The 26,465-nt window shown below is 43.1% G+C and overlaps 1 protein-coding gene across 1 annotated transcript in view; it reads left to right on the top strand.

Annotated features, from left to right (window-relative positions):
• Positions 1–354: 354 nt before the first annotated feature.
• Positions 355–26,465, top strand: part of TRPV3 (transient receptor potential cation channel subfamily V member 3) — a 41,323-nt gene continuing 15,212 nt past the window's right edge. The window contains exons 1-11 of the mRNA XM_068266181.1: positions 355–539; positions 863–967; positions 11,991–12,071; positions 14,642–14,725; positions 18,583–18,734; positions 19,582–19,758; positions 22,111–22,251; positions 22,782–23,062; positions 23,912–24,088; positions 24,252–24,410; positions 26,363–26,461. Of these exons, the coding sequence (XP_068122282.1) occupies positions 867–967; positions 11,991–12,071; positions 14,642–14,725; positions 18,583–18,734; positions 19,582–19,758; positions 22,111–22,251; positions 22,782–23,062; positions 23,912–24,088; positions 24,252–24,410; positions 26,363–26,461 (1,452 nt within the window). The 5' untranslated portion in view covers positions 355–539; positions 863–866. The remainder of the gene's footprint in view (positions 540–862; positions 968–11,990; positions 12,072–14,641; positions 14,726–18,582; positions 18,735–19,581; positions 19,759–22,110; positions 22,252–22,781; positions 23,063–23,911; positions 24,089–24,251; positions 24,411–26,362; positions 26,462–26,465) is intronic.

Genomic DNA, 26,465 nt, shown 5'->3' with positions numbered 1-26,465 from the left:
ATCACGCCTAAACTTATCACGCCTAAACTGGCTTTTCACCAGCGTGGTGCAATGGTTATCACGCCTAAAGTCTTTTAGGCGTGCTAACTGGGTTAGCACCGCTTTGTAAATCAGGCCCATATAATCCATTATTTCATGAATTTGTATTGGCTTCAGATTTGCTTTAAGCCAGGATACAGTGTAGTTTAGTTTGTTACGTAATAGGCATTTGTGTCTCTATGTATTTGTCTCTGTAGCTGTTACATCACCTGCCTCTGTCAAGTGACTGATTCATTGTGCGTTTTGTGTCTATTATCCTTTTGTGGAATCTGTCACAACAACAGCAGCAGAGGACACATTTGGGATTAGCAGTGACTGCTGGACAAGTTCTCTTCTGCAGTATCTGTCATATCACAGTCATGCTAATAGATGACAATTGCGGTATTCTCCTAACTGCTTCCAGGGCTGCTGACGTACCTGACATTAATCATCACAGCAGATTGGACATGAGATGCCTGATAGTGTGCTATAGGTTGCTTCAGAGATCCTACAATGTTTTGGTTTGTTTTTGTTATTTTTGTTTTAACAGTAGAGTAGTGTTTATAGGCTTGCTTTTGTGATATATTTGATTTAAATGTTGAGTTTATTTAGTAAACAGACAGTATGAACTCCCCTTCGAATAGGGCGAAAGACAAACAACATTTACGTGTACAAGATTTCCTTGATGACTAAAAATGAGAACGTTATAATGTTTTGATGATTAAACAATGTTTTGATTTACAACAACAAAAAAGTGTGGTCCCAAAGTGACTTTTGAGCTTTAAATAAATAGTAAAAATTAATTAGCAGGAATTTACTGATAAATGTTTTGTCTTGCTTGCAGAACAATGAGTAAGAACGAAGGAGTACCACTCCTGGCCAAGAACCTGATCCCTCCAGGGACTCCACCAAGAACGCAAAAACTTTTGGACAACGGGCTGAAGAAGAGGTGAGATATAAGTAGTGGCATGTTTTTCAACCTATCCCAAGAACTCTATGTTGTACTCATGAGCGATTCAATCCACATTCATCTGCTTAGATATCAACCACGACAAGTACTAACTGTCCAACATCTTTGAAAAATTCAGTAGGCACCATGACAGAAAGGTCTTAGAACACAAAGGCCTTCTGAGCTGGAGATCAGTCAGGGTGTCCATGCTCACTCTGGTCCACTGACCAAAAACATGTACAGTGGCCATGTGAGCATCAGAACTGGAAAAGTGATGAAAGAAAGTGGTCTGGAAGGATGAATCCAGGGGCGTAGCAATAGGGGTTGCAGAGGTAGCGACCGCATCGGGGCCCTTCGGCCAGAGGGGCCCCGAAGGGCCTTCCCTCAACTACAGTATTAGCTCTCTATTGGTCCTGTGCTCATAATAATCACTTCTATAGATATTTTAAATAATAGTCATCATTAACAGACTGTTCCCCATCCCCTTCTTGTACCTCTGACACTGTAGTTGCCATTGGCAGGTTTTGGTGCGTCTTATCAATTGTTATGTTTAGAGTGCTTGGGGGGCCCCATTGTAAAACTTGCATTGGGGCCCACAGCTCCTTAGCTACGCCACTGGATGAATCACATCTTCTTTGGCCTCCAAATTCCCCATATCTCTGCCCAAACCAAGCTGAGATATGGAGAATTTTTTTCTTCTTTTTTTGTTTCGGAGAGAGACATTCATTTACCTTCTCTTTTTGGTGACAGCGTTTTATGAAATGGGAAGAGAGGGGTAGTGTTTGTGGCCGACTTTGACACCACATGGTTTGAAACCCAAGCACAGACTTTCAGTACCTTTTCAGCAATGAGCAGCAGGACAGGGTGCGTTTCATACTTCTTCCTTCCAACCTGGAAAGTGGAAGATAGTATTGGAGTTAAATGAAATACACCCGTCCTACGCTGAAATGGTGCTGAATGCGATTGTTTGGGTTCCAAACCACACATTTCCGAAATCAAACAACAACAGGGGTAATGTTGTCTCCAACAAAAAGAAAAGCAAAAAGACAAAACTGAAAACCTCTGTTTACTCTGTTCAAAGCTAAATTAAATGTTTTGGGTTGGGTTCCACTTTACTAATAGGTTAGTGTAGATGGACAGTTTTAGAAAGTCTTCAGGATTTAGTGTCAAAGTTAAGCACAAAGAATGGGTTAAAGGAACACTATCAATGCCCAAGTGTTCTAAAATGACAATGTACAAATAATGTCTAAGTAGCTTAGCTGTGTAAACATTTTCCTACTTTTCATGTTAAATATCAGAGACAAAAGCTGTAATTGTGTAGATTTTAGCTGCGTTTGGAATGTCTTATTTGCATAGGTGAATCTCTGCAGTCTGACATGCTAAGAACAGTGTAATATTGAAGCAGTTTTATGAAAACAAAAGCCTATCAGGTTTCACACACACAATTACAGATGTTTATGTTGCACATAAGATGTATTTCCTCAGCTCTCTGTGAGAGAAAGCTCTGCCTGTCTCTGACTGAGCTCTCTACACACACAGGATTAGCAGATACACTGTGAGGTAATTCCCCCCTCCCCTCATGGCTCACTCTGGTGTCAGATTACAGCAGACTGCCATCATAAAGATGAAAAAGGAATTAGATAACAGTTAACAAAGATATAAGGATTCAAATGTATACACCAGTACTTAGCAGCATTTCCCAAACATTTCCTATCTCAATTGAAAAAAAAACATGTTAATTGATAGTGTTCCTTTAAGGTGACATACCTCAAATAGTGAAGGGTTAAAGAAACAGGCACAGCTGAGGAGGACATTTAATGTTAGGGCCTGAGCCCACTGACGCAGAACCGCACCGCAAGTGTGCCAGCTACCCCAGCTCTCACTTCTCCCTTTCTTCCCTTGCCCATCGTAGATAGCTACAGGTGACCCTTTGCTTTAGGTAGCCAGAGGTACCCTCAGTATTAAGTAGCTATTGTTGCCTCTGACTGAAGGGAAATCTCATCAGCGGAATGCCGAGAGCTGGGTGAGTAACCTCTCATTTACGCTCTGCTCGGGACTCTGCATAGGGAAGGAAGGAGAGAGGGAGGCACACTGGGAGGGGAGTGAGCTGCCTTTCCATCTTCAGGTGCCTGTAGGCATGTGCCTACAGTGCCTTATGGTCAATCCAGCCCTGTGTGAGGCTTAACCTGCCTGGCGTTCTATTAAGATCGCCAGGCAGGCTGCGGGAGGGTTTTTTTTTAATAAAAAAAAAACTATTTCATGCAGCCAACTGAAAGTTGGCTGCATGAAAGCCCACTAGAGGGCGCTCCGGAGGCGTTCTTCCGATCGCCTCCGGCGCCCAGAATAAACAAGGAAGGCCGCAATGAGCGGCCTTCCTTGTTTTGCTTACATCGTCGCCATAGCGACGAGCGGAGTGACGTCATCGACGTCAGCCGACGTCCTGACGTCAGCCGCCTCCGATCCAGCCCTTAGCGCTGGCCGGAACTTTTTGTTCCGGCTACGCTGGGCTCAGGCGGCTGGGGGGACCCTCTTTCGCCGCTGCTCGCGGCGGATCGCCGCAGAGCGGCGGCGATCAGGCAGCACACGCGGCTGGCAAAGTGCCGGCTGCGTGTGCTGCTTTTTATTTGAGCCAAATCGGCCCAGCAGGGCCTGAGCGGCAGGCTCCGGCGGTACTGGACGAGCTGAGCTCGTCCAGACCGCCCAGCAGGTTAAGTAGGGGGGAGGTGAGTATAAGAAGTAGGAAGAGGGAAGGTTAGTATTAGACGAAAAAAGGAGACAGCACACAGGTTGCTTCTTCGAGTAATCTGTATTCAAACCATGCAGTTACAGAGCGCACAAGGACACAACATGTTTCGGGCGTAGCCCTTCCTCAGGTGGTTCCAAGATTAGTATTAGGCATAGTGTTAAGCATAGGTAGTTAGGGGATTTTTGTGGGGTAAAAGGGGAGTTTAGTGTAAGGCATAAGAGGGGAGGGGTTACTCTTAGACATAGTTGGGGAGGGGAGAGAGGAGTCGAGGTTTACAGAAGCCGATGGTAGAATATCGGTAACATTACCGTTATTCTATTGGCCAGATCTAGAGCCCAAACTACCATGTTCTCTTCAGTAAAAGTATGCAGAGAGAGAGGCATGGCAGCCAGGGAGTCAGCAACGGCAAAAGGAAGGATGGCGGTAGATCCCATAATTTGACATTTATATTATAGGCTGACCTGTGCATACACCTGTGCAAGGGATCATTTAAGTACATGTGCCGACATCCTAACATTAATCTGGATGCCGGCAGACTAGTAAATTTTACGCAGTAGCTCTTTTCTTGGTGACAGATTCGAATTCAGTTTATTTGTTGTATATAAAGTTATTATTTGCTTTTGATGACAGATTATCTCTTAATAACAAGCTGTACTGAAGCCAAAAGTGTAGCGTGAATATGAGAAAACTGACATTATATTTAAAGAGGAACTTTAACCCAGAATTGAACTTCATCCCAATCAGTAGCTGATGCCCCCTTTCCCACGAGAAATCTTTTCCTATTCTGGAATAGATCATCAGGAGGGTCTGTATGGCTGATATTGTAGTGAAACCCCGCCCACAGTGTGATGTCATGACCATGGTCCTGACAGTTTGTTGTTTGTGAACCTCGTTGCATTGTGGTTTTTTCCCAACTGCCAACCAATCAATATCTCCCTCTGTGCATAGAACTCTCAGTGAGGAACATTCTATACAGATCACCTGGCAGAACTAAAGATGTCACCACCAGTGATACATTTCAGAATTTAAATCAGGGAGAGGAAATATTTTACAATGGGCAAACACTGACTACATAATCTATAAGTGAATATTGTAAAAAATAAGCAATTTTATTCATTATGTTATTTTCATTTAAAGGGGCACTATGGTGAACATTTTAAAATTTAAAATATGTGCAAACATATACAAATAAGAAGTACATTTTTTTTCCAGAGTAAAATGAGCAATAAATTACTTTTCTCCTATGTTGCCGTCACTTACAGTAGGTAGTAGAAATCTGACAGAAGTGACAGGTTTTGAACTAGTTCATCTCTTCATAGGGGATTCTCAGGGATTTATTCATTTTCAAAAGCAGTTAGTGAATGGCAGCTGCTCTGTTCAACTGCCAAAAAACTGTGTAGCAAGCAGGGAAGCTGGCCAGCATCATTGTTTAAATCCTTTTTAGGGAATATCTTTATAAAGAACTAGCTGATTGCCCGGCGTTGCCCGGGTATGTATTTGGCTGGTGTTGGCTCCGCCTACGTTTTCTAACCCTAACACACAAACACTCAATGACCAAGTTTGTGAGCTTTGCGGTCTTTGGTATCAATAATCAGCATTGAAATGAAACAAATCTGATTGGCTGTGTGTGGCTCCACCCCCTTTTCTGAATTTGAACCCCAGTCACCCAATAACCAACTGTACCATGTTTGAGGCCTGTGCCATTAACAGTTCAAGAATGGTAGCAATTAAATATTCCCCTTGAAAAGCAACAGGTGAAGTTTGATTCACTTTTGTAGGCTCCACCCACTTTTCTGAATATTAATCCCAGTCACCCAATGACCAACAGTGCAAAGTTTAAAAACCCTGCGCTTAACAGTGTAAGAATGGCTGCAGTTTACATTTTCCCAGTGAAATTTGTATTTGTCTCCACCCACTGATGACCCGGCGTTGCCCGGGTATGTATTTGACTGGTGTTGGCTCCGCCCACTTTCTAACCCTAACACACAAACACTCAATGACCAAGTTTGTGAGCTTTGGTGTCCTTGGCATCAATAATTTGTATATTCCCATAGAAATTAAACAAATCAGATAGGCTGTTTGTGGCTCCGCCCCTCTCCAGCATTTGAACCCCAGTCACCCAATGACCAACTGTAGCAGGTTTGAGGCATCTGCTATTAACAGTGTAAAAATGGTAGCAATTTAAATATTACACTTGTAAATCAACAGGTGAATTTTGATTGGCTATTATGGGCTCCACCCACTTCCCTGAATATTAATCTCAGTCACTCAGTGACCATCTGGGCAAAGTTTGGGAACCCTGAAATAAACAGTGTAAGAAAGGCTGCAGTTTACACTTTCCCAGTGAAAATTGTTTTTGGCTCCGCCCACTTTTTGTAACCTGGACACAAAGTCACTACTCAATGCCCAAGTTTGTGAGTTTTGGGGTCCTTGGCATCAATAATTTGTATTTTCCCATGAAATGAAACAAATCTGATTCACTGTTTGTGGCTCTGTCCCCTTTTCTGAATTTGAACCCCAGTGACCCAATGACCAACTGTACCAGGTTTGAGGCTTGTGCCATTAACAGTGCAAGAATGGCAGCAATTTTAATATTCTCCTTGAAAAGTGACATGTGATTTTTGATTGGCATGTTTAGGCTCCACCCACTTTTCTGAATATTAATCCCAGTCACCCAGTAACCAGCTATGCTAAGTTTGAGAACCCTGCCATTAACAGTGAAGAAGGGCTGCAGTTTACAATTTCCCAAAAAAATCTGTTTTTAACTCCACCCACTTTTTGTAACCTTGACACACAGTCACTACTCAATGACCAAGTTTGTGAGCTTTTGGGTTCCTGGCATCAAAATTGTGCTAATGAAGCAGTTTATCCAGCAAAGAAATCTGGCTGTTTTTGGCTCCGCCCCTTTACTGAATTCGAACCCCAAACACTTAACGACCGACTGTAGCAGGTTTGAGGCCTCTGCTATTAACAGTGTGAGAATGGCCGCAGTTTCAATATTCCCCTTGAAAATCGATAGGTGAATTTTGATTGGCTGTTGTAGGTTCCACCTACATTTCCAAATATTAATCCTAGTCACCCAGTGACCAACTGTGTGAAGTTTGAGAACCCTGCCATTAACAGTGTAAGAAAAGCTGCAGTTTACATTTCCCCATGTAAAAAGTTAGTTGTTTTTGGCTCCGCCCACTATTTCTAACCTTGACATACAGTCACTTAATGACCAAGTTTATGAGCTTTGGGGTCTTTGGCATCAATAAGTTGCATTTTACCATTGAAATTAAACAAATCTGATTGGCTGTTTTTGGCCCGCTCCCTTCAGAATTTAAACCCCAGTCTCCCAGTGACTGACTGTAGCAGATGTTAGGCCTCTGCTATTAAGAGTGCATGAATGGCAGCAATGTAAATATTCCCCTTGAAAATCAAAAGGTGAATTTTAAATGGCTGCTGTAGGCTCCACCCACTTTTCTGAATATTAGTCCCAGTCACCCAGTGGCCAACTGTGTCACGTTTGAGAACCCTGCCAATAGCAGAATGGCTGAAATCAATCTAACAAATCTGATTGGCTGTTTGTGGCTCCACCCCTTTAATGAATTTGGACCCCAGTCACCCAATGACTGACTGTATCAGGTTTGAGGCCTATGCCACTAACAGTGTAAGAATGGTAGCAATGTGAATATTCCCCTTGAAAATCAATAGGTACATTTTGATTGGCTGTTGTAGGCTCCACCCACATTTCTGAATATTCATCCCAGTCACACAGTGGCCAATTGTGTAAAGTTTGGGAACCCTGCAATGTAAAAAATAAAGTTGTTGGCACTGCCCACTTTTTCTAACCTTGACATACAGTCACTCAATTATCAAGTTTATCAGCTTTGGGGTCCTTGGTATCAATACTTTCTATATACCCATTGAAAAATAAACAAATCTGGCTGTTTGTGGCTCTGCCCCCTTCCTGAATTTGGACCCTAGTCACCCAGTGACCAACTGTACCAGGTTTGAGGCATCTGCTATTACCAGTATAAAAGAATGGTAGCAGATGAAATATTCCCTTTGAAAATCAAAAGGTGAATTTTTATTGGCTGTTGTAGGCTCCACCCACCTTCCAAAATCTTAATCTGTCACCCAATGACCAACTGTGCAAAGTTTGAGAACCCTGCCATTAACGGTGTAAGAATGGCTGCAGTTTATATTTTCCCTGTAAAAGCTGTTTTGGCTCCGCCCACTTTTTTGTAACCTTGACGCACAGTCACTCAATGACCATGTTTGTGAGCTGTCAGGTTCCTGACATCAAATTTGTGTAAATGGAAGCAATTTATCCACCAAGGAAATCTGATTGGCTGTATGTGGCCCCGCCCCTTTAGTGAATTTGGACCCCAGTCACCCAATGACCGACTGTAGCAAGTTTGAAGTCTCTGCCATTAAAAAGTGTAAGAATAGCAGCAGTTTAAATATTCCCCTTGAAAATCAATAGGTGAATTTTGATTGGCTGTTGTAGGCTCCACCCACTTTCCTGAATATTAATCCCAGTCACCCAGTGACCAAGTGTGCCAAGTTTGAAAACCCTGCGAGTGTAAGAATGGCTGCAGTTGAGATTTTCCCATTTAAAAAGAATGGCTGAAATTGGATTGGCTGTTTTATGCTCCGCCCACTTTTCCTGGAATTTTAACCTCGGTCACCAAGTGACCAACTGTGCCAAGTGTGGGGACTCTGGCTTGATTACTGTGAGAATGGCAGCCTTTTACATTTTTTCCATTGACATGAATGGGTGGAATCTGATTTGCTGTTTGTAGCTCCGCCCAGGTGTGCAGGGGGGACGCGAGACCCCCAGAACGTATCATCCCAGGTAGTAAGGGATCTGCATACCAAGTTTTGTTCAAATCGGTCAAGCCGTTTTTGCGTGATCGCGGCACATACACACACACACACACACATACACACACACACACACACACACACACATACATCCGATTTTATATATATAGATAAAAGCCTTGCTGAGAATCCCCTATGAAGGGATGGACTAGTCCAAAACCTGTCACTTCCGTCAGATTTCTACTACCTACTGTAAGTGACAGCAACATAGGAGAAAAGTAATTTATGGCTCATTTTATTCTGGAAAAAACACACTTCTTATTTGTTTATGTTTGCACATATTTTAAATTTTAAAATGTTTCGCAATAGTGCCCCTTTAAGTTCCTCTTTAACACTGAATGATGGTTCCTTCCTTCAGACAGAGAATGGTATATCCGGGGCATCCTCTGGGGTCCAGCTTCCCCCAGTGTCGCTCTGTTACATTATATAAATATTCAGCGACACATCGATAAGGTAATTGGGGCAGATGCCCATAACTAGGACCTACTCAGAATACAAATGAGGAAATATGACTGTTGCCAATACAAAGAGTTTGATTTAAAAAAACAAAAACTGCACAATACCGACAAGATTCTATGTCGGTGGGGGGAGGTTGTTGGTTGAGCTACAACCCTGTAACAAAGAAAAAAAAACTTTGACACGTTAAAATAAATAAACTTTATTAACATACACCAAATAAAAAGTGCCAAACTCCCATTTAAGGCAGCCAAATATGCTGTATTATTCAAACATAGATGAAAATTGATGTGCAATGGGGAGGACACTAGTCTGTTTTGGACCTCAACAGGTCCTTTATCAAGCTTTTATACATTAAAATAAGCTGAGAGTGGAACAGACAAAGAATTAAAATAACACACACAAAAAACAGCAAAAAGATGAAAACAAAAAAAGAACACCCATGTAAAAAGTACTAAAGCAAGAAAAAAATCAAGTCGAAACCACAATAAATGCCTAAGTGAAAAACAAACGGCATCACCGTCCCCATTGTACATCAAATTGTATCTATATTGGAATAATACAGCATATTTGGCCACCTAGAAATGGGAGTTTGGAACTTTTTTAGTGTATGTTGATAAAGTTTGCTTATTTTGAACTGAGCTTTTTTTTTCATTCTGACTGGGTATCCCCCTCAAAGAATGGTGTCATAACAAGTGGGTGTAGTGATCACTGTTTGGGTTTGCCCTTTCCTTCCACAATCACAAAAAAAGTATGTGTTTACAATCCAGAAGGAGAGGGAGGAGTCAGGAAGTAGAAGAGTGAATAAGCTGTGATGGTATCCTGACCTTCCACATTCTACAAGTGGAACAGAGATGAATCACTAATTAAATCTACTGCTGTCATAAGTGATACCATCCGACTGTGGTCAGCTTGATACTTGGATGGGACTGATTGTAAATATTCTTTACAACCAACGATCGGTGGTTAATTGATTATTTGTGTCCTCAAAACACATAGGAAGAGTAAGAAAATATTGATCATTTGACAGAACAATATTTTTTGTTTGTGAGCACAGATTTAATCAATCATACTTTCTAGTGTGATGCTGTGTGAAGGTTTTTCTGATGATGATTTTTTTTTCACTAAAGGAGACAAAGTCCTTGGTAGAGATGCAGGGAGTGGGAGGTGGAGGTGGGGGCCGGGGGAGGGAGTTAAAGGTAGCAAATAGTAGTTTTGGGTTGTGGGACTGTGAGGTGAGTAGTGAGGAACAGTATGAGTGTCTGGCTGCTAAGAGGTGCTGTCTAAGTGTGTGTGTGTGTGTGTGTGTGTGTGTGTTGCCAGTGCCATTCAGCTATCCCAGAGAAGTGTTTCAGTAGTTTAAAGGTTAAAGGGTTAAGTGGCTTTTGCTCCCCACTCAGTGCCAGTAGGGAGATGTGCAAAGAAGTTACATACCGTATACTAGCACAGCATTGATAGAAAAGGATCAGTGCTCTGCTCTGCAAGTAAGGGCTCTAGGTCAGCAGCATGCAGGAAGTGACACAGCAGCTCATGTTAGTGGACAGGATGCTGTCATGTGATTAAGGGTTGAGACATCCCCCCAACTTTTTGAAATTAGTAAGATGGACACTTAAAGATCATTTTAACCCAAGATTGAACTTTATCCCAATCAGTATCTGACCCCCCCCCCCCCCCCCCCCTTCACATGATAAAACTTTACCTTTTCTCGAACAGATCATCAGGGGCATCTATATGGCTGATATTGTGGTGAAACCCCTCCCACAGTGTGATGTCATAGCCATAGTTCTGACAGTTTCCTGTCTGTGAATCCCAATGCATTGTGGGTAATTGGTAATTTTTTACAATATTCATATATAAATTATTTAGTCAGTGTTTGTAAATTCTTTCCTTTCCCTGATTTACATTCTGAAATGTATTCCTCGTGGTGACATCTTTAGTTCTGCCAGGTGATCTGTACGGAATATTTATTACTGAGAGTTCTATGCACAGAGGGAGAAACTGCTTGCTTGGCAGTTAAAAATGCCGTTAATTCCCACAATGCAACGAGGTTCAATGGCAGCAAACTGTCAGGACCATGGTCATGACATCACACTGTGCGAGGGGTTTCACCACAATATCGGCCATACAGAGCCCCTGATGATCTATTTGAGAAAAGGTAAACATTTCTCATAGGAAAGCGGGTATCAGCTGCTGATTGGGATGAAGTTTAAAATAGCCACTATTTGTAATTATATTCAGCTTGAACATTATTTGTGTATTTATTATTTTGGGGGAGGATGGGAAGGAAGGAAGGAGAGTATCTATACTTACAATAGGTATATAACAATTTAGGAAACTAGAGCAGAATTTACAATTGAATAATAAACATATGAGGAAGACAATTAAAATCTGAGTAACAATTTTGTCTTAGCTCGATGTTGGAACACTTAATTAGAAGGATATAGACAATCTATTCTTAGTCTCTGGGGATACACCTCATTCCTCAGTCACACAACAAGTACTGGGTGGAACAGGGTGACTCTGCCCTAATTTTGCCACATCGGTGTAGTCAGTCCAGTGCGACCAGTACAGGAGCTGTCATTTCCCTCAGTAGATGTTCTGACACTATTCCACACATCGGTGTAGTCAGTCCAGTGTGACCAGTGCAGGAGCTGTTGGTCCCCTCAGTAGATGTCCTGACACTATTCCACACATCGTTGTAGTCAGTCCAGTGCGACCAGTACAGGAGCTGTCATTTCCCTCAGTAGATGTTCTGACACTATTCCACACATCGTTGTAGTCAGTCCAGTGTGACCACCAGGGCAGGAGCTGTTGGTTCCCTCAGTAGATGTCCTGACACTATTCCACACATAAGATCCTTCTTCTTTTCTCTGTGGCCATCGACTGTTCATTTTTATCTATGTCTGTCCCGGATCTTAATCTCGCATTCACCGAAACATCTCCTTACAGTGACACCACGGACTTCCCGCCCCCAACCAAGACCTCCTTTCCTGTGTTTTCCAAGCCTATGGACTCCAATATAAAGAACTCGTGAGTACCTGTTTTTTTTTATATGCTCCATCAATTAAGTTCCCATTTCCTGTGATATTTAAAGTGGTGCATTGAATATGATGTGTTGTTTGTGTTTCTCCTGGAACTGCAAAATATACAAGTGGAACAATTTAGAGCCGGGGGGGGGGGTTGTGATTTACTAAAGGAGATGTGCAGGACAAGCTGTGATGTAAAGATTTCATTTTAAAGCGGATCCGAGATGAAAAACTAACTACAACAAGTAACTTGTCTATATATCTTATCTAAAGTTTAGATAGTTTACACAGCAAATCTAGCTGCAAACAGCTTCAATAGTATATGATTATTTCTTCCTGTGATACAATGACAGCAAACCTAATCCCCCCTCCTCCTCCCCTCTGTCTCTGAAATCTCTGGCTAGTAATACTTCCCCCTCCTCCTGCCCAGACTGAGCTCCCATGAGCCCTTGCTACTGTCTGAAAATGCCAAGGCTCTCTGAAAAGCTGAGGGCGAGGCTTGTTTAGTTTATAGGGAATTAGAGTATTAAAACAAAAACAAAAAAGTATTTGGCCTGAATGTCCTATAAACAATAGGAAAGGAACACAATTGTGCAATGAGTAAAAGTTAATCTCGGATCCACTTTAAATGAATGCTATGCAGGGAGTTTCTTAAAAGGAACTCGAGATGAGAGACATATGGAGACTGCCATATTTGTTTCCTTTTAAACAATACCAGTTTCCCGGCAGTCTTGCCGATCTCTCTGGCATCAGTAGTGTCACACATCTGAAACAAGCATGCATCTAATCTTGTCAGATTTTTGTCAGAAATATCTGATCTACATGCTTGTTCAGGGTCTATGGCTAAAAGTATTGGAAGCAGAGGATCAGCAGCACAGCTGGGCAATGTGCATTGTTTAAAAGGAAATAAGTATGTCAGCCTCCGTATCCCTCTCACTTCAGGTTCCCTTTAAGATTTAATTTGTCTGCTCATTGTTGGGTAGGGAAGTAACGCCAAATCAGAAGCCCCCCGCAGCAAAACTTTGACGGGGCATCCCCTATCTTCATATGCTACCCACCCCCACCCCGGGTGGCCCCCGCAACCGAAGGGACCATGTACCAAGAGTCATATGACAAGTGTGTCTACCATGTCTCCTCGACCCATGAGAAGTGTGGTCACAACCAGGGTTGTAAAGGTAGGGGTGGCAGGGGGGTTGCCCAGGGACTAAGGGGGCGTACGTATATGTATGCTGCTGGTGAGCTGCGCATAGGGTGAGCAGAATGATGGTTACTGCTATGGGGCGCCTAGTTTCTGTGCTGAGTGCCGTGGGCTGAAACAACCTGCTTCGCTAAGGGGGCCCACTACTTGGTTAACATGCAGAGCAGCAGCAGCAGTGGAGAGTTACACATTACCTACTCCTAGCAGCAGAAAAGGTCCTCCTTACTCCTCTTCAGTGTAGCTCATGATTGGCTGCAGGTACCCCCTTTGCCCCCTGCACAGCGTTATGGAAGGGGGCGTGGTCCAGACTGCCAGACTCCTTCCTTTCAACAGAACACAAGGCAAAGGTGCCATGGCCCAGATGCCTAGACTGGGAGAGTCCGAGGAGTGCAGGCGGTCGCTCGGTGGTCCAAGATAACCAGGTGAATCACATGACTGTGGGCTTCAAAAAAAGGGAGAGGGGAGGCATTGGCTTTTCTGTGTTTATGAACGTTTATGAGTTGTTTAATGGTTGGGAAGAAGAATCTCACTTTAAAGCATCTCTCCAGCCAAATATTTTATTGACCCTTGTATTCCAGCAACATGGGCTTTATAGGTGTCAAAAACTGATAAGAAATTTTGTAAACCGGTGTCAATTTTTATGTCAGTTTGTGTGTTAATTTGACAGCCCAATCAATGGTGCTGTGTGTGTGACAGAACATCGGACCTGCAGTGAGTTTTAAAGGGAACCAGAGAGGATGAAGTATACATACCTGGAGCTTCCTCCAGCCCCATACGCACGGATCGCTCCCACGCCGCCGTCCTCCGCTGCCTGGAACCGCCGGTACCGGGTCCCGTCATACCGCAAGTCGGCCAGTCGGCCGGCGTACGCGGCCGAATCTCCGCATCACAGGGCGCTCCCTCCATACAGGTACGCGTGTGGATGCCTACTGCGCAGCCGCATGCGTACGGGTATGGCGGGAGCCCCTGTGATGCGGACAATTGGCCGCGTCCGCCGGAAGTGACGAGATCGGTACCGGCGGATCCAGGAAGCGGAGGTTGGCGGCGTGGGAGCGATCCAGGCTTATGGGGCTGGAAGAAGCCCCAGGTATGTATAAACTCTTTTTATATTTTATAAAATCATTCCTCTCTGGTTCCCTTTAAATATGGACAGTCAAATCTGTTAGAATATATGCATGCAACAGTTTTCATGCTTAGACTGTGCCACTGCGTATTTTGTTAATATGCACATGCCAAACTAGAATATGATGAATTGTTTGCGCAATTCTGGTTTGCTATACAATAGGACTGCATATACTTTTCTACGTTTTTTTTTCTCTTTATGTCCATGTACTGTATGGTAAGAACCTTCCCTTATATATTTTTATTCCACATAGCGACAGCAGGAAAGGAGAGGACATTGACTCCCCTCAGACTCCTCCCGATGTGACGGAGCACTTACTAAAGAAATACAATAATGGGTAAGACCAAGTTTCATAAGAGTCCTCCTGCTTCTAATATGTTATACAGATATGGACAAATCTGTTGGTACCCTTACAGCTCATTAAAAAAAACTTTTAAAGGAAACCTGGGAGGTTTGCAATGGCTTACTAAGGATACCCACCTCAGGAGATGGGGGAGCCTCTAGGTCCAGCACTGAAACCCTGAAAGCGCGGCTGCACTGCGCCTGCACTGCGCCTGCACAGTAGCATGGACTTGATCGCGCTCCATCGGAAAAAGCCGAACCCAATCCGGTCCGTGCTACTGTGCAGGCGGCTTGCTCTTGCGCAGTAGCACGAACCCAATTGCTCTCGGCATTTCCACTGGAGCCCGTGCAGGTCTGTGCTACTGCGCATGTGCGAGATTGCGCTTTCGGGGGTTTACTATGGCCTGTTTATGCAAATAATCTCTCCCTAAGGCTGGCCACTAACGGTCCAATTTCTAGCGAAAAATCGTTCGAGCGATCAGAAATTCTGATCGGACGAAAAATCGTTCACTACACCATCAACTAACCAATCATTTCTTCCTATCTATCACGACCACCAAGAAAATCCAAATTTTCGTTCGACGAAAATTCATTCGGGCGACATTTTTTTCACTCGATCATAATCGATTGTGTCCACCAATGGAGATTATTTACAACCAATCCGATCAGAATTTCTGATCGCTCGAACGATTTTTCGCTAGAAATTGGACAGTTAGTGGCCAGCTTTACTCACAAAATGATTGGTTAAGAAATAATTGCAACATTCCATCCTGTTCCGATATCTGTTGAAATCACTGATAATAAATATGGCAACGGTCACATGACCAGAACTTCGGAAGACAATTTAAGAAGATTTAAATTAAAACTTTTTGATTTCACCATTACGTCTGATAAATGCTTTCAGCTGGTTCCTGTAGATAGTTTGAATTATTTGCCTGGAATTCCATTTGACATAAATTGGTACTTCCTAGTTTCATAAATCTGAATTGGCAACATAATCCTTCTTACATCACTCCATCCATGTAAATGCAGTTCTGTGAGATTCCCTTCAACCACAGATGTAAACACCCTTTATGTGGAATGTAAGAGAATTACGTCAAGCAAGATTATTATGGAACTGCTTTAAGGCATGGGATGTCTACAATATTACGGTACTATTAAGTAATGTACAGAAATGTTTTCTTCTTCTGCAGCACTTTACAGAGTACATTGTCACGTCACAGACTGTCTTCAGAGGAGTTCACAGTCTAATCCCTACCATAGTCATAGTATCATGTCCTACCATATTATAAATATATGTATTTATATAGCACTGACCACTTCTGCAGCACTTTACAGAGTACATAGTCATGTCACAGACTGTCTTCAGAGGAGCTCACAATCGAATCCTACCATAGTCATAGTCCAATGTCCTACCATATTAATATTATATATTTATACAATACTGACATCTTCTGCAGCACTTTACAGAGTACATAGTCATATCACTGACTGTCCTCAGTAGAGCTCACAGTCGAGTCCCTGCCATCATATTACAGTCTACGGCCATTTTTTTTTAAAGCAGTAGGATCAGCCATACTATAACAGGAAAAAAATCACATATATAAGTAGATAAATACTTGATCTACTTACATAACACATGTATTATACTGTCCAAGTTTTGATTTCAGTGAATGTTATATAGTAAATTACGATAATTCTGTTCCTGGTGGGGGCCATGTCTTTTGTCCACAGTTAACTCGTCATTTTTGCCCTTTACTTTTTTTCTTGTCTCCTCCAATCGCTGAGTCGCCTCAACCTTGCTTGTAAACACAAGTGATTAGGGGATTAGGTTTCAGATAAGCAGCTGGCAGGGAAATAAAGGGAAGAGGAGGAATATATTATAGATAAAAAGAACCCCCAGCATGCAATTCTTTGGCACCGACTACTAAAGGGCCAGTGCTCCTTAAGTATGTGATAACTCCAAATCATAACAGCAGAACATTTTTAGAAAGTTTTGAATGAAGGATTAGCATCTTTATCACTTAATACACTCAGACCAGTTGCTGTTGAAATTAGATTTTTATGGTGACGATACCGCTTTAAAGGATTATCACTTAACCACAAGAAGAACATACCAGTCCAATGCAGATAGTGGGCCATATGCAATTCCCTTTTCACCTCAGTTGTCTCCTAGGAGATAGTCTTTTATCTTCAATTTAAAATAACTTTCTGGGACTTTTTTAACAATAAAAGTACCAAAAAGTAGGCGAAAAAGTACTAGAAAAATAATTTTGAGTATTTTCTTGCTTTATGGTGGCATAAAAGGCATATTTTTTACAAGTTTAAAAATATCACGTAGGAGAAAACACAGGAGAAAAAGTGAATTGCATATGGGCCAGTGTCTCATAAGTTGACTCAAAAGATGACTTGTTGAATGAATTTGTTATGTTCTTGTACTCATGCTTAAGCCCCTTTTACTTTGACATTGCAGTCCTAAACCTGTCCCATGCTTCACCTCAATTACCTGTGTGAATTTTCTGCACGACTCAAGTGAGTAAGTATCTGTTTCCTCTAAACAGAATATGTGCTGCTGTTGAGGCCTAGGGACAGCTTTGAGAACTGCTGTTTTTCACAAGTAAATGGGTAGTAATAAAAGTAGGGTGCAGGAAAATCACTTTCCATGCGATACCTGCCCATCTATGGTTGTCCTATATTGGGCCATAGTCTTGACAGAGGTGTTGGGGGTTGTAAACTTGATCCAGCTGTGAAAAGTAATTTTTTACATTACACATGCCCGTTGCCCATGGCTGGTCTCACGGTTGGTGTGTGCTTCCACCGGGTTCCTCTCTTAGAGGTCTTGGTTAAAGGGAACCTTCAGCCTAAACAAACATACTGTCAATAAGTTACATTAGTTATGTTAATTAGGATAGATGGGTAATATCATTTTTTACCCTCCCGGTTTTAAAAGAACAGGCAAATGTTTTTGATCATGGAGGCTGCCATCTTTGTCATGGGGCAGCCATCTTTTTGGTTGAAAGGAGGTGACAAGGAGCAGGAGACACAGTTCCAACTGTCCTGTGTTCTGATCACCCCTCCCAGCTGCACACGCTAGGCTTCAAATGTTAAATTCAAAATGTAAAGAAAAAAAAATGTGCACCAAAACAGCAGAACGAGAGCAACAACATCAGAAATCCCATCATGCTTTGCACAGCATCAGGGGAAAAAAAGCCCGGGCAGTTTTCTTCTGTGCAGCTAAAAATGAGGCTTGTATAAGAGAAACAAAGTTCTGATGCTGTGAAACTGTTAAATAAACACCAAGCCTTTTCAGTGCTGCTGAGTCGATTTTTAGTCCGGAGGTTCACTTTAAGTCTTGGTTACTACTATCCATAAACCTTATGTTTCAGAATGTCAGCTCATTTTAGAAGTTCAGCTGAATGTAATTGCTTGGCATTGTTCAGTAAGGCTTAGGTAAGCTGAGAATTACTGTAAATAACAAAGCAATGGTCCTTAAAGGAGCACTGTACTGAAAAATTGTAAAATGTAAAATAAAGGTGAACATATACACATAAGAATTATGATTCAGGGAATGTCTTTATAAAGAATAAAAGCCTTGCTGAGAATTCCCCATGATGTGATCGACTAGTCTAATCGGTTCTGTCAGATTTCGACTATCTACTGAAAGTGACAACAACATAGGAGAAAAGTCATTTATGGCTCATTTTATTCTGGAAGAAACATACTTATTTGTATGTGTTTACATGTATATTACATTTTCCGATGTTCCTTTAAATTGACCAAACCATGAAGCACAACCAAGTTTTGTCAATTATAACCAACAAGTTTATCTTTTTTTGTTCTTTTTTTAAAAAGGCACGAAGCTGTAAGTCCAAAGAAATCCACAAAGAGACCACCTAAAAGCCTGCTGTTTAAAGCCGTCTCTGAAGGAGATATCGAGTCACTGAACAGACTGTTGCAAGAAGCTAAAGAATCAGCTGCTGCACTTACTGATCAGGAAGCACAAGGTAACACTGTGACTTCTACAGCAAATTCCATATTACCACTGATCATGGAAATCACAAGCTTTCTCCCCGGAGTATACATAGTACATGTAGGAGAAACTGATGAGCTCTGCCCTTGACCGTAAAGACAGCTCTACTACAACCAGGTCTGTGGAGTCGGTACAAAAATCACCTGACTCTGACTCCCACTCAGACTCCTCAGTTTATGAAACCTCCGACTCCAACTCCTTCTCCATGTACTCCAAATTGCTCCTCGACTACAACTCCTTAGTCTAATACTTAGCAGGGCTGTGGAGTTGGTACAAAAATCATCCGACTCCGACTTCTCAAGTTAATGAAACCACCAACTCTGACTCCAGGTATCCCAAATTGCTCCCAGTCCTTGACACTGACTCCGACTCCACAGCACTGCCTACAACTAGACCAGATCGGATGGGTTTGTGTACGCGAATGGAACCCAAACCCATTCCTAAATATATTTAATTAGTACAATGCCCCAATTACACATCAGTGAGGGACGATATAGTCTGACCAGGTCCCAACTGAATATAAACTGTCACTTGCATACCTTACATAGTTAAATAGTTATTTTGGTTGAAAAAAGACATACGTCCATCGAGGTCAACCAGAACTTAACCTTAATATTAACTTTTTCAGGCAGAGAAAGAAAAAAAAATGAAAACAGCCTAGTTATGTGTTATTTGTGTGCTTGGCACTGAACATACACATGGCTGTCTCTTCATGTCACATGTCACCTCAGTATTCCTTTAAGTATACAATTAAGAAAAAGGACACAGTGGTTGACGAAAAGCTATAAACTTCTAAACATATCGCGTGTGCTGTATTTCAGACTTCTACATGTACAAATTGACATCAAAGGACACTGGGAAAACCTGTCTGATGAAGGCGTTGCTGAACATAAACGACAACACGCCCGGGATCGTCTGCATCCTGCTGTCGTTTGCTACGGAGAATGGATTCTTAGACAGATTCATTAATGCTGAATACACAGAAGAGAATTATAAAGGTAAGGATGAGTTCCCTGTCCACAAGAGGATCACAAAGGAGGCTGATTACAGTTTTCTCTATGTGCACCATCAAAGCAGACATTGTTTTGAGCAACCCTGTTATGCCTTAGGCCCGGTTCACACTTGCGGTTGTTTGCCAAACGGACCGGATGACCTGACCGGATCCGGACCGGATCCGGATCGGAACCGTACGGTTCTGATCCGGATCCGATCCGGATCCGGTCAGGTTGCATCAGGTGTTCATCAGGATGCGATCCGGATCCGTTTGGCAAAAGTAACGTAAAAACAAAAAAAAAGTTGGGGTCTGGGAGGTCAGCAGAAGGGGGACCTGTGGAATCAGGCCCTCTGCTGTTTAGCACTCACCTCCACCTGCGACATGCTGCCAACATCTCCGGATCCGGATCCAGCTGTGCTGCTCCACTCCAAAATGCTTGCCCACGTGTCCCCATCCAATATCGCCGCAACAATCCGCATAGGAAGTGGGGTAGAACATCCGGATTTCTCAGCCAGTGTGTTGTGCGCTCTCCGGTTCCCATTGGTTTGTATTGGCCGGATGGTGCAGTCCGGCTCCGCCCCGGATACGGCTGCCGGAGGAGCCGGATCAAAAAATAGCGCATGTTGGAACGGAGGCCGGAGTCCGGATCCGGCCCGGATCCGGTCCGGCTCCGGTCCGGCAGAACGGACGCATGTGAACGGACGCATAGGCTTTCATTGCTATGCCGTGCGTCCGTTCCGTCCGTTCTGCAAGCGGTGCGGCTCCGGCACGGCGATTCCGGACGGCCACCGCTAATGTGAACCGGGCCTAAAAGTGGCTTATATTGGGCTTCAACCACATTCAGACATCAGGAATCAGAAAGAATTTTATTCGCCAAGCATGATGGGTCGTGCCCAGAATTGGGTTTTGGCACATTACAATTGCTCAGAGTAGACAAATGAAGTACAAGTTAACAGAACATGCAAAAACAGGAGTACAAATCAATAATACAAAAGTAAATACAAAACAGGAGTGCACAGTAGGATTAGAATTCAGTAAACAGTGTACAGTTTCGACATAGAGTTACGCTAGGTAGTTCAGTCCAGCGAGTTCAGGAGGTTGAAAAAAAAGGGAGTTACTGTGCCTCAAAGTTTTGGTGTAGATGGCCCGAAACCTGCAGATTGAGGGGAGCTGGATAAAAAAGCGGTGACCAGGGTGTGAGGAGTCGCCGGCAATCCTCAGTGCTCTGGAGCGTAGTTTGGAGTAGTGGAGGCAGTCAAGTGAGGGGAGCGGTCTTCCAAAAATTCTTTCTTCCGATCTAATGATCCTCTGAAGTTTGTATTTGTCTCTGGTGGAAGAGCCAGCGTACCACACTAGAATCGATGACGATGAGCAGTAGATAGGCTCAGAGGTGGCAGTGTAAAAGTTTGTCAGCAGTTCTTGGGCAATGCCAAGCTTCTTCATTTGACGGAGGATGAATAGCCTCTGTTGGGCTTTCCTCTGGGTTAAGGTAGAGTTTTATTTCTAGGTCAGGTCTCTAGAGATGGTACTGCCCAGGAGGCTGACGCTGGCTACTCTTTCAACCACGATGCTGTCGATATAGATTGGTGGAGGGGCGGGGGCATGCTTCCTAAAATGTACTATCATCTCAACAGTTTTGGTTGTGATCATTGTCCAAACAGCTTGTTTTTCTGCAGTTGGATTGGGGGAATAATATAAGTTGTGTATGCCTCATCTGTCAGGTACCTTATAGGGATACTCAGTGATGAGGTCAGCCTTTCTTCCAGCTCACAGTACAGAGCCCTTGAAGGTGAAGAAGGAAACCCCAGAGAAGTGCAGAGTGGTGGATGATCTGGGTTGAGGTGTATGTAGGTAGTCGGCACGGCAGAGTCCAACAACAGAGCGGGAAGCCAGACATGCAGTGTGAGTAGCTAGCCAGACATCGTTTAATAACAGAAGCATAACTACTGGGCACTAGCCTCTGGAAATACAAGGGGGGCATAGCTGTGGACCCCAACCTTCTTACCCTACTACTCTGCAATATGCCTCCTTTATTGTGGCCACGCTTGTTATAGTTGAGTGATATCATGGACCATTGCCAGATGGACCCTGAATGAAAATGCAATGCATAAATGGGAACGTTGTAACTGGGTCCTATGGAAAAACGCACGACCTTCCAAACAGTAAAATGCATGCCTTTTGCAAAGCACAAAATAAAACGTACAGTGAGGAAAGGCCCATACCCCAGCGAGCAAGGTTTTTTTCCGCTGTCCGACATTTCCTTGTTTTTAGGTACAGTAGTCCTTTAAGAAAGTTTGCTGTGTGTTCCGTATAAATATTGTACATAATAATTTGGCTTTGTTGCATCTTCCTCTAGGCCAGACAGCGCTGAATATCGCCATCGAGAGGCGGCAAGGCGACCTTGTGAAGTGTCTGATAAGGAAAGGTGCCAATATAAATGTTCGGGCCAAGGGACGGTTCTTCAACCCTAAGAATAAACATGAAGGTTTTTATTTTGGTAAGTACCACAATAACAAGTACAGATTTTGAGTCGAATAAAGTAAAACAGGATCCTGTCCTATAAAACTGCCAACTTTTTAAGCTGAATGTACATTTGCCAGATGTGATAGCCCTGAAGAGTGTCGACAAGGGCTTGTTGAATGACCGTTGCCCCTGCACACTTGCACAGAGCCACACAGGCTCGGCTTTTTGCACTACTGCAAGCTGTCCTGTGTCTGTGCAGTGTGTGCCACACTTGTTCGAGTACGGGAGAGCGGCCCTGAACTTCTGATGGTCCCAGCACTGGATCGATGCTTGGGAGGAGGAGCTTTACTCAGCCTAGGTAAGTATCTAAATTAGGCAACTGTGGATCTCACAGGTTTTCTTGTAATTTGCATGCAAGCTGGAATTTATAGCTCCTTAGTGACCATCTTTAGAAAGCAGTAATGGTTTTACCATGCTGCATTAACCATGTATGTTGCTCCAGTAGGCCGGCACTGTTGAGTTTGTTTGAAGCATGTTTTAAATAAAGTTTTGCTTGTTTTGTAGGGGAAACACCCTTAGCGCTTGCGGCTTGTACCAACCAACCTGATGTAGTGCAGCTGCTGATGGAGAACAGTCACACCGACGTCACCATTCAGGACTCTGTGGGGAACACCGTCCTCCACGCTCTGGTGACGGTGGCAGAGAATTCCGAGGCACAGAACAACTTCATAATACGCATGTATGACACTATTCTACGAACATGCAAAAACAAGTCCTTGGAGAGCATTGAAAACAGAGAAGGACTCACCCCAATGCAGCTCGCTGCCAAGACAGGCAAGACCGAGGTAAGATTTATAAGTGACAATGTATTGCGCCCATCCAGAAAGCAATCATGTTTTCATATATCCACAAACTTTTAGTCTTTGCCTAAGTAATATCTTCAAACTTGTCAATAAACTGGTTGTCACATGATGGTAGATGGGACCAAGCAAGAATAGCACTAACCCCATGCCAGATTAGTGTAAATACTTATTTTTCACTGTATGGAAGTATGGCCACATACAGTGGATCAGACCACACTGCCAACTGGGTAACTTTGCATCATTTTGGAGCTTGTTCACAGGTACACATCGTCCCCTTCCCTACCCCTCTTCCTCTCTGGAACTCCCTTCCACCGCCATCACACTTGCCCCCTCCTTCAACACATGATTCAAGCAAGCCCTCAAAACCCACCTCATCAGGATGGCCTACCCAACCCCTACCACACAGTAACTCTCTACTGTTTACTTATTCTACACCCCTACCTAGTGTGCCCATCTCCCCACCCATTAGATTGTAAGCCTTTGGCAGGGTCCTCCCTTTGTTAGTGTATTCTAAATGTTCATGTGTCCTTTCCTATGACCGCTTTGTACTTATATTACTGGGTCTACCTATCCAGCCCAAAATCGCTTGTATTTTGTACCCTGTTTGCCTTGTATAACTTTGTCTGTATAACCTTGTTACGTATGTCATCCTGTGTATCGTTCAAAAGGAAAAGATTTCTCATGGGAAAAATGCCCAGCGCTGCATAATATGTTAGCGCTTTATAAATAAAATATTAATAATAATAATGGCCAAACTACAACTCATTGTAAAGGTAATAATATTTTAATTTGTCTTGTATTTTAATGTCTTAATTTTTTGTTGTGTTATAGATCTTGCATTATATTCTCAGCCGGGAGATAAAAGAAAAAGAAAATAGGGTCCTCTCCCGGAAATTTACAGACTGGGCTTATGGACCCGTCTCGTCTTCTCTCTATGACTTGAACGACGTGGACACCACCTCACGGAACTCCTTACTGGATATTGTGGTTTACAACACCAACATTGATGTAAGTTGTGGCTATGTTACCACTAATAAATTAAGCTATAACCGCAAAATCCAGGCGGAGACCCGGCCTGCTTATTCTTCACAAATCCTGTGAAGGCCTCATTTTATATATAGTGAGACCTTTTTTGAAGGACTTTACTTATAAAAGACTTCTTTTCTTCTAGAACCGCCACGAATTGTTGGCACTGGAGCCTCTACATACGTTGCTTCAGCTGAAATGGAAGAAGTTTGCAAGATATATGTTCCTCATTTCCTTCCTCCTGTCGTTCACTTATAATATTGTCCTGACGTTAGTCTCTTACTACCGGCCACGTGGAGAACAAGTAAGTCCTCATTATACCGAGATACAGTTCACCCTTACAAAGCTTTCATTTTTGATGATGTTGATTGAAGCAGATTATTATGTCAGAATAGCATCTTCAGTATTTTATCTGTGTCTATAAAGCCTGCATAGACCCAGAGCCGGGACAAGGTCCTCCAGCACCCAAGGCTGAGACACCAAAGTGCGCCCCTCCATCCCTGCCTCCCCAGCCGTCACACACTGATTGCTATTAGACTAAGAGGCGCTTCCATCCCTCCCACCCCAGCCATCACACACTGATTGCTATTAGACTAAGAGGCGCCACAGGGCAAACAATCTCCCCAACACCTTAATATCTAGTTATCTGGCTTGCAGTCACTGCCATGTATCCCCTTTTCTTCTTTCTTTCTGCTTCATACACAATTAGGAATGACAGCTGAATGAATTCTGCGCCTCCTCCTACACTGCGCCCTGAGGCTGGAGCCTCTCCAGCCTATGCCTCGGCCCTGCAGACCTCAGGTTTATACTGAATAGCTTGACTTCTCACTTCAACCTCTGTTCTGCCCCTTCCTGCTTTTCACAAGCCAATAAGATTGAAGCTGCTATAAAATTAGATGTAATAATTGGTTTGTGAATGGTAGGAACAAGCAGGATGGAGCTCCACGCCCGATATCACTTCTTTTCAGTGTCAGCCTGAATTTTGCTAAAGTTTCCTTAGTGCGCAGGAAATGATTTTAAAGTATAACAACAGTATTTGCAGGTTGGCCCATTCCCGGGCTGAATACAATTTGTACTACATGTACAAGTGAGCTGGAAAAGCATCTAGTTGATCATCTTTATTGATCAGTTCTCCTAGATTCCCAGTATTGCAAGGTGTGGACTGGTGGAAGTAATCTTCCTGGAGTGGTTAGGAGGACTCATAAGGTACCATAGAGTATCATGGAGAAGCATGTACAATTGAAGAGAAATCGAGAGCCCAATATGGTGTAGTATGTCAAGACAGATTGAATAATCGAGACAGTGAGATGGTCATACTCACAAACATGGGTTACCGCTCAGGTAACCACTCAATAGGCAGGTGAGGAGATTAGACCTGTCCTCACTCAGGATTAAGAAGTCGCTCTCTGTAGATAGGAGAAAAAGGGTAGATCACCACTCCACCTGGGGTGGACTTGAATATACTGGTAGGTGAACAGAGGCGCCAGTAGAATAAAAGTACATAAAATTTGTAAAAATTGCTGGGAGGAAGTGATGGACTTGCCTCCGTTAAAGCAGACACCAAGGACTGTGATTAAATAAATACACATTTATTGAAGATACCCCAAGGATGCAACGCGTTTCGCGGGCACAGCCCACTTCTTCAGGCAATAAACAGGGGATAAACAACAGCAATTCTGTTATAGCAAGCAGTGCACCTCTGTGAACAGAGGTGCTCTGCTTGCTATAACAGAATTGCTGTTGTTTATCCCCTGTTTATTGCCTGAAGAAGTGGGCTGTGCCCGCGAAACGCGTTGCATCCTTGGGGTATCTTCAATAAATGTGTATTTATTTATTTAATCACAGTCCTTGGTATCTGCTTTAACGGAGGCAAGTCCACCACTTCCTCACAGCAATTTTTACAAATTTTATGTACTTTTATTCTACTGGCGCCTCTGTTCACCTACCAGTATATGGAGAAGCATGTGATTTGTTTGGTCAGCTGATAGATTTGCAAAGCTCTGATTTGCTGTGATCACATCTTGACTTACATAACTATCACATGATCACATGCTTCTCCACGAGTTCTCCTAGACAAGACATCAACATTCCTGCTGTATGGCATTCCACAAAATGTGAGGGGAATAGAAGAACAATAAAAACATGACAGTGGTTCTAATTCTTTCCAACTACATTGTTAAACATGGCAGGAGTTTTAGGGCCGTGTTCTCAATGAACCATTCAATGCACTGACCTATATCTCTCGCCTTCCCACAGTCTCTCTACCCACTGAGTCTGCAATATGACCGAGGCTGGCTGCAGCTAATTGGACAGATGTTTATCATTGTTTCTGCCACCTACCTCATGATCAAAGAGGTGA

The sequence above is a fragment of the Hyperolius riggenbachi genome, chromosome 2 (assembly GCF_040937935.1).
Source record: "Hyperolius riggenbachi isolate aHypRig1 chromosome 2, aHypRig1.pri, whole genome shotgun sequence".
Taxonomy (NCBI): domain Eukaryota; kingdom Metazoa; phylum Chordata; class Amphibia; order Anura; family Hyperoliidae; genus Hyperolius; species Hyperolius riggenbachi.
This window is presented reverse-complemented; position numbering and strand designations above follow the sequence as displayed.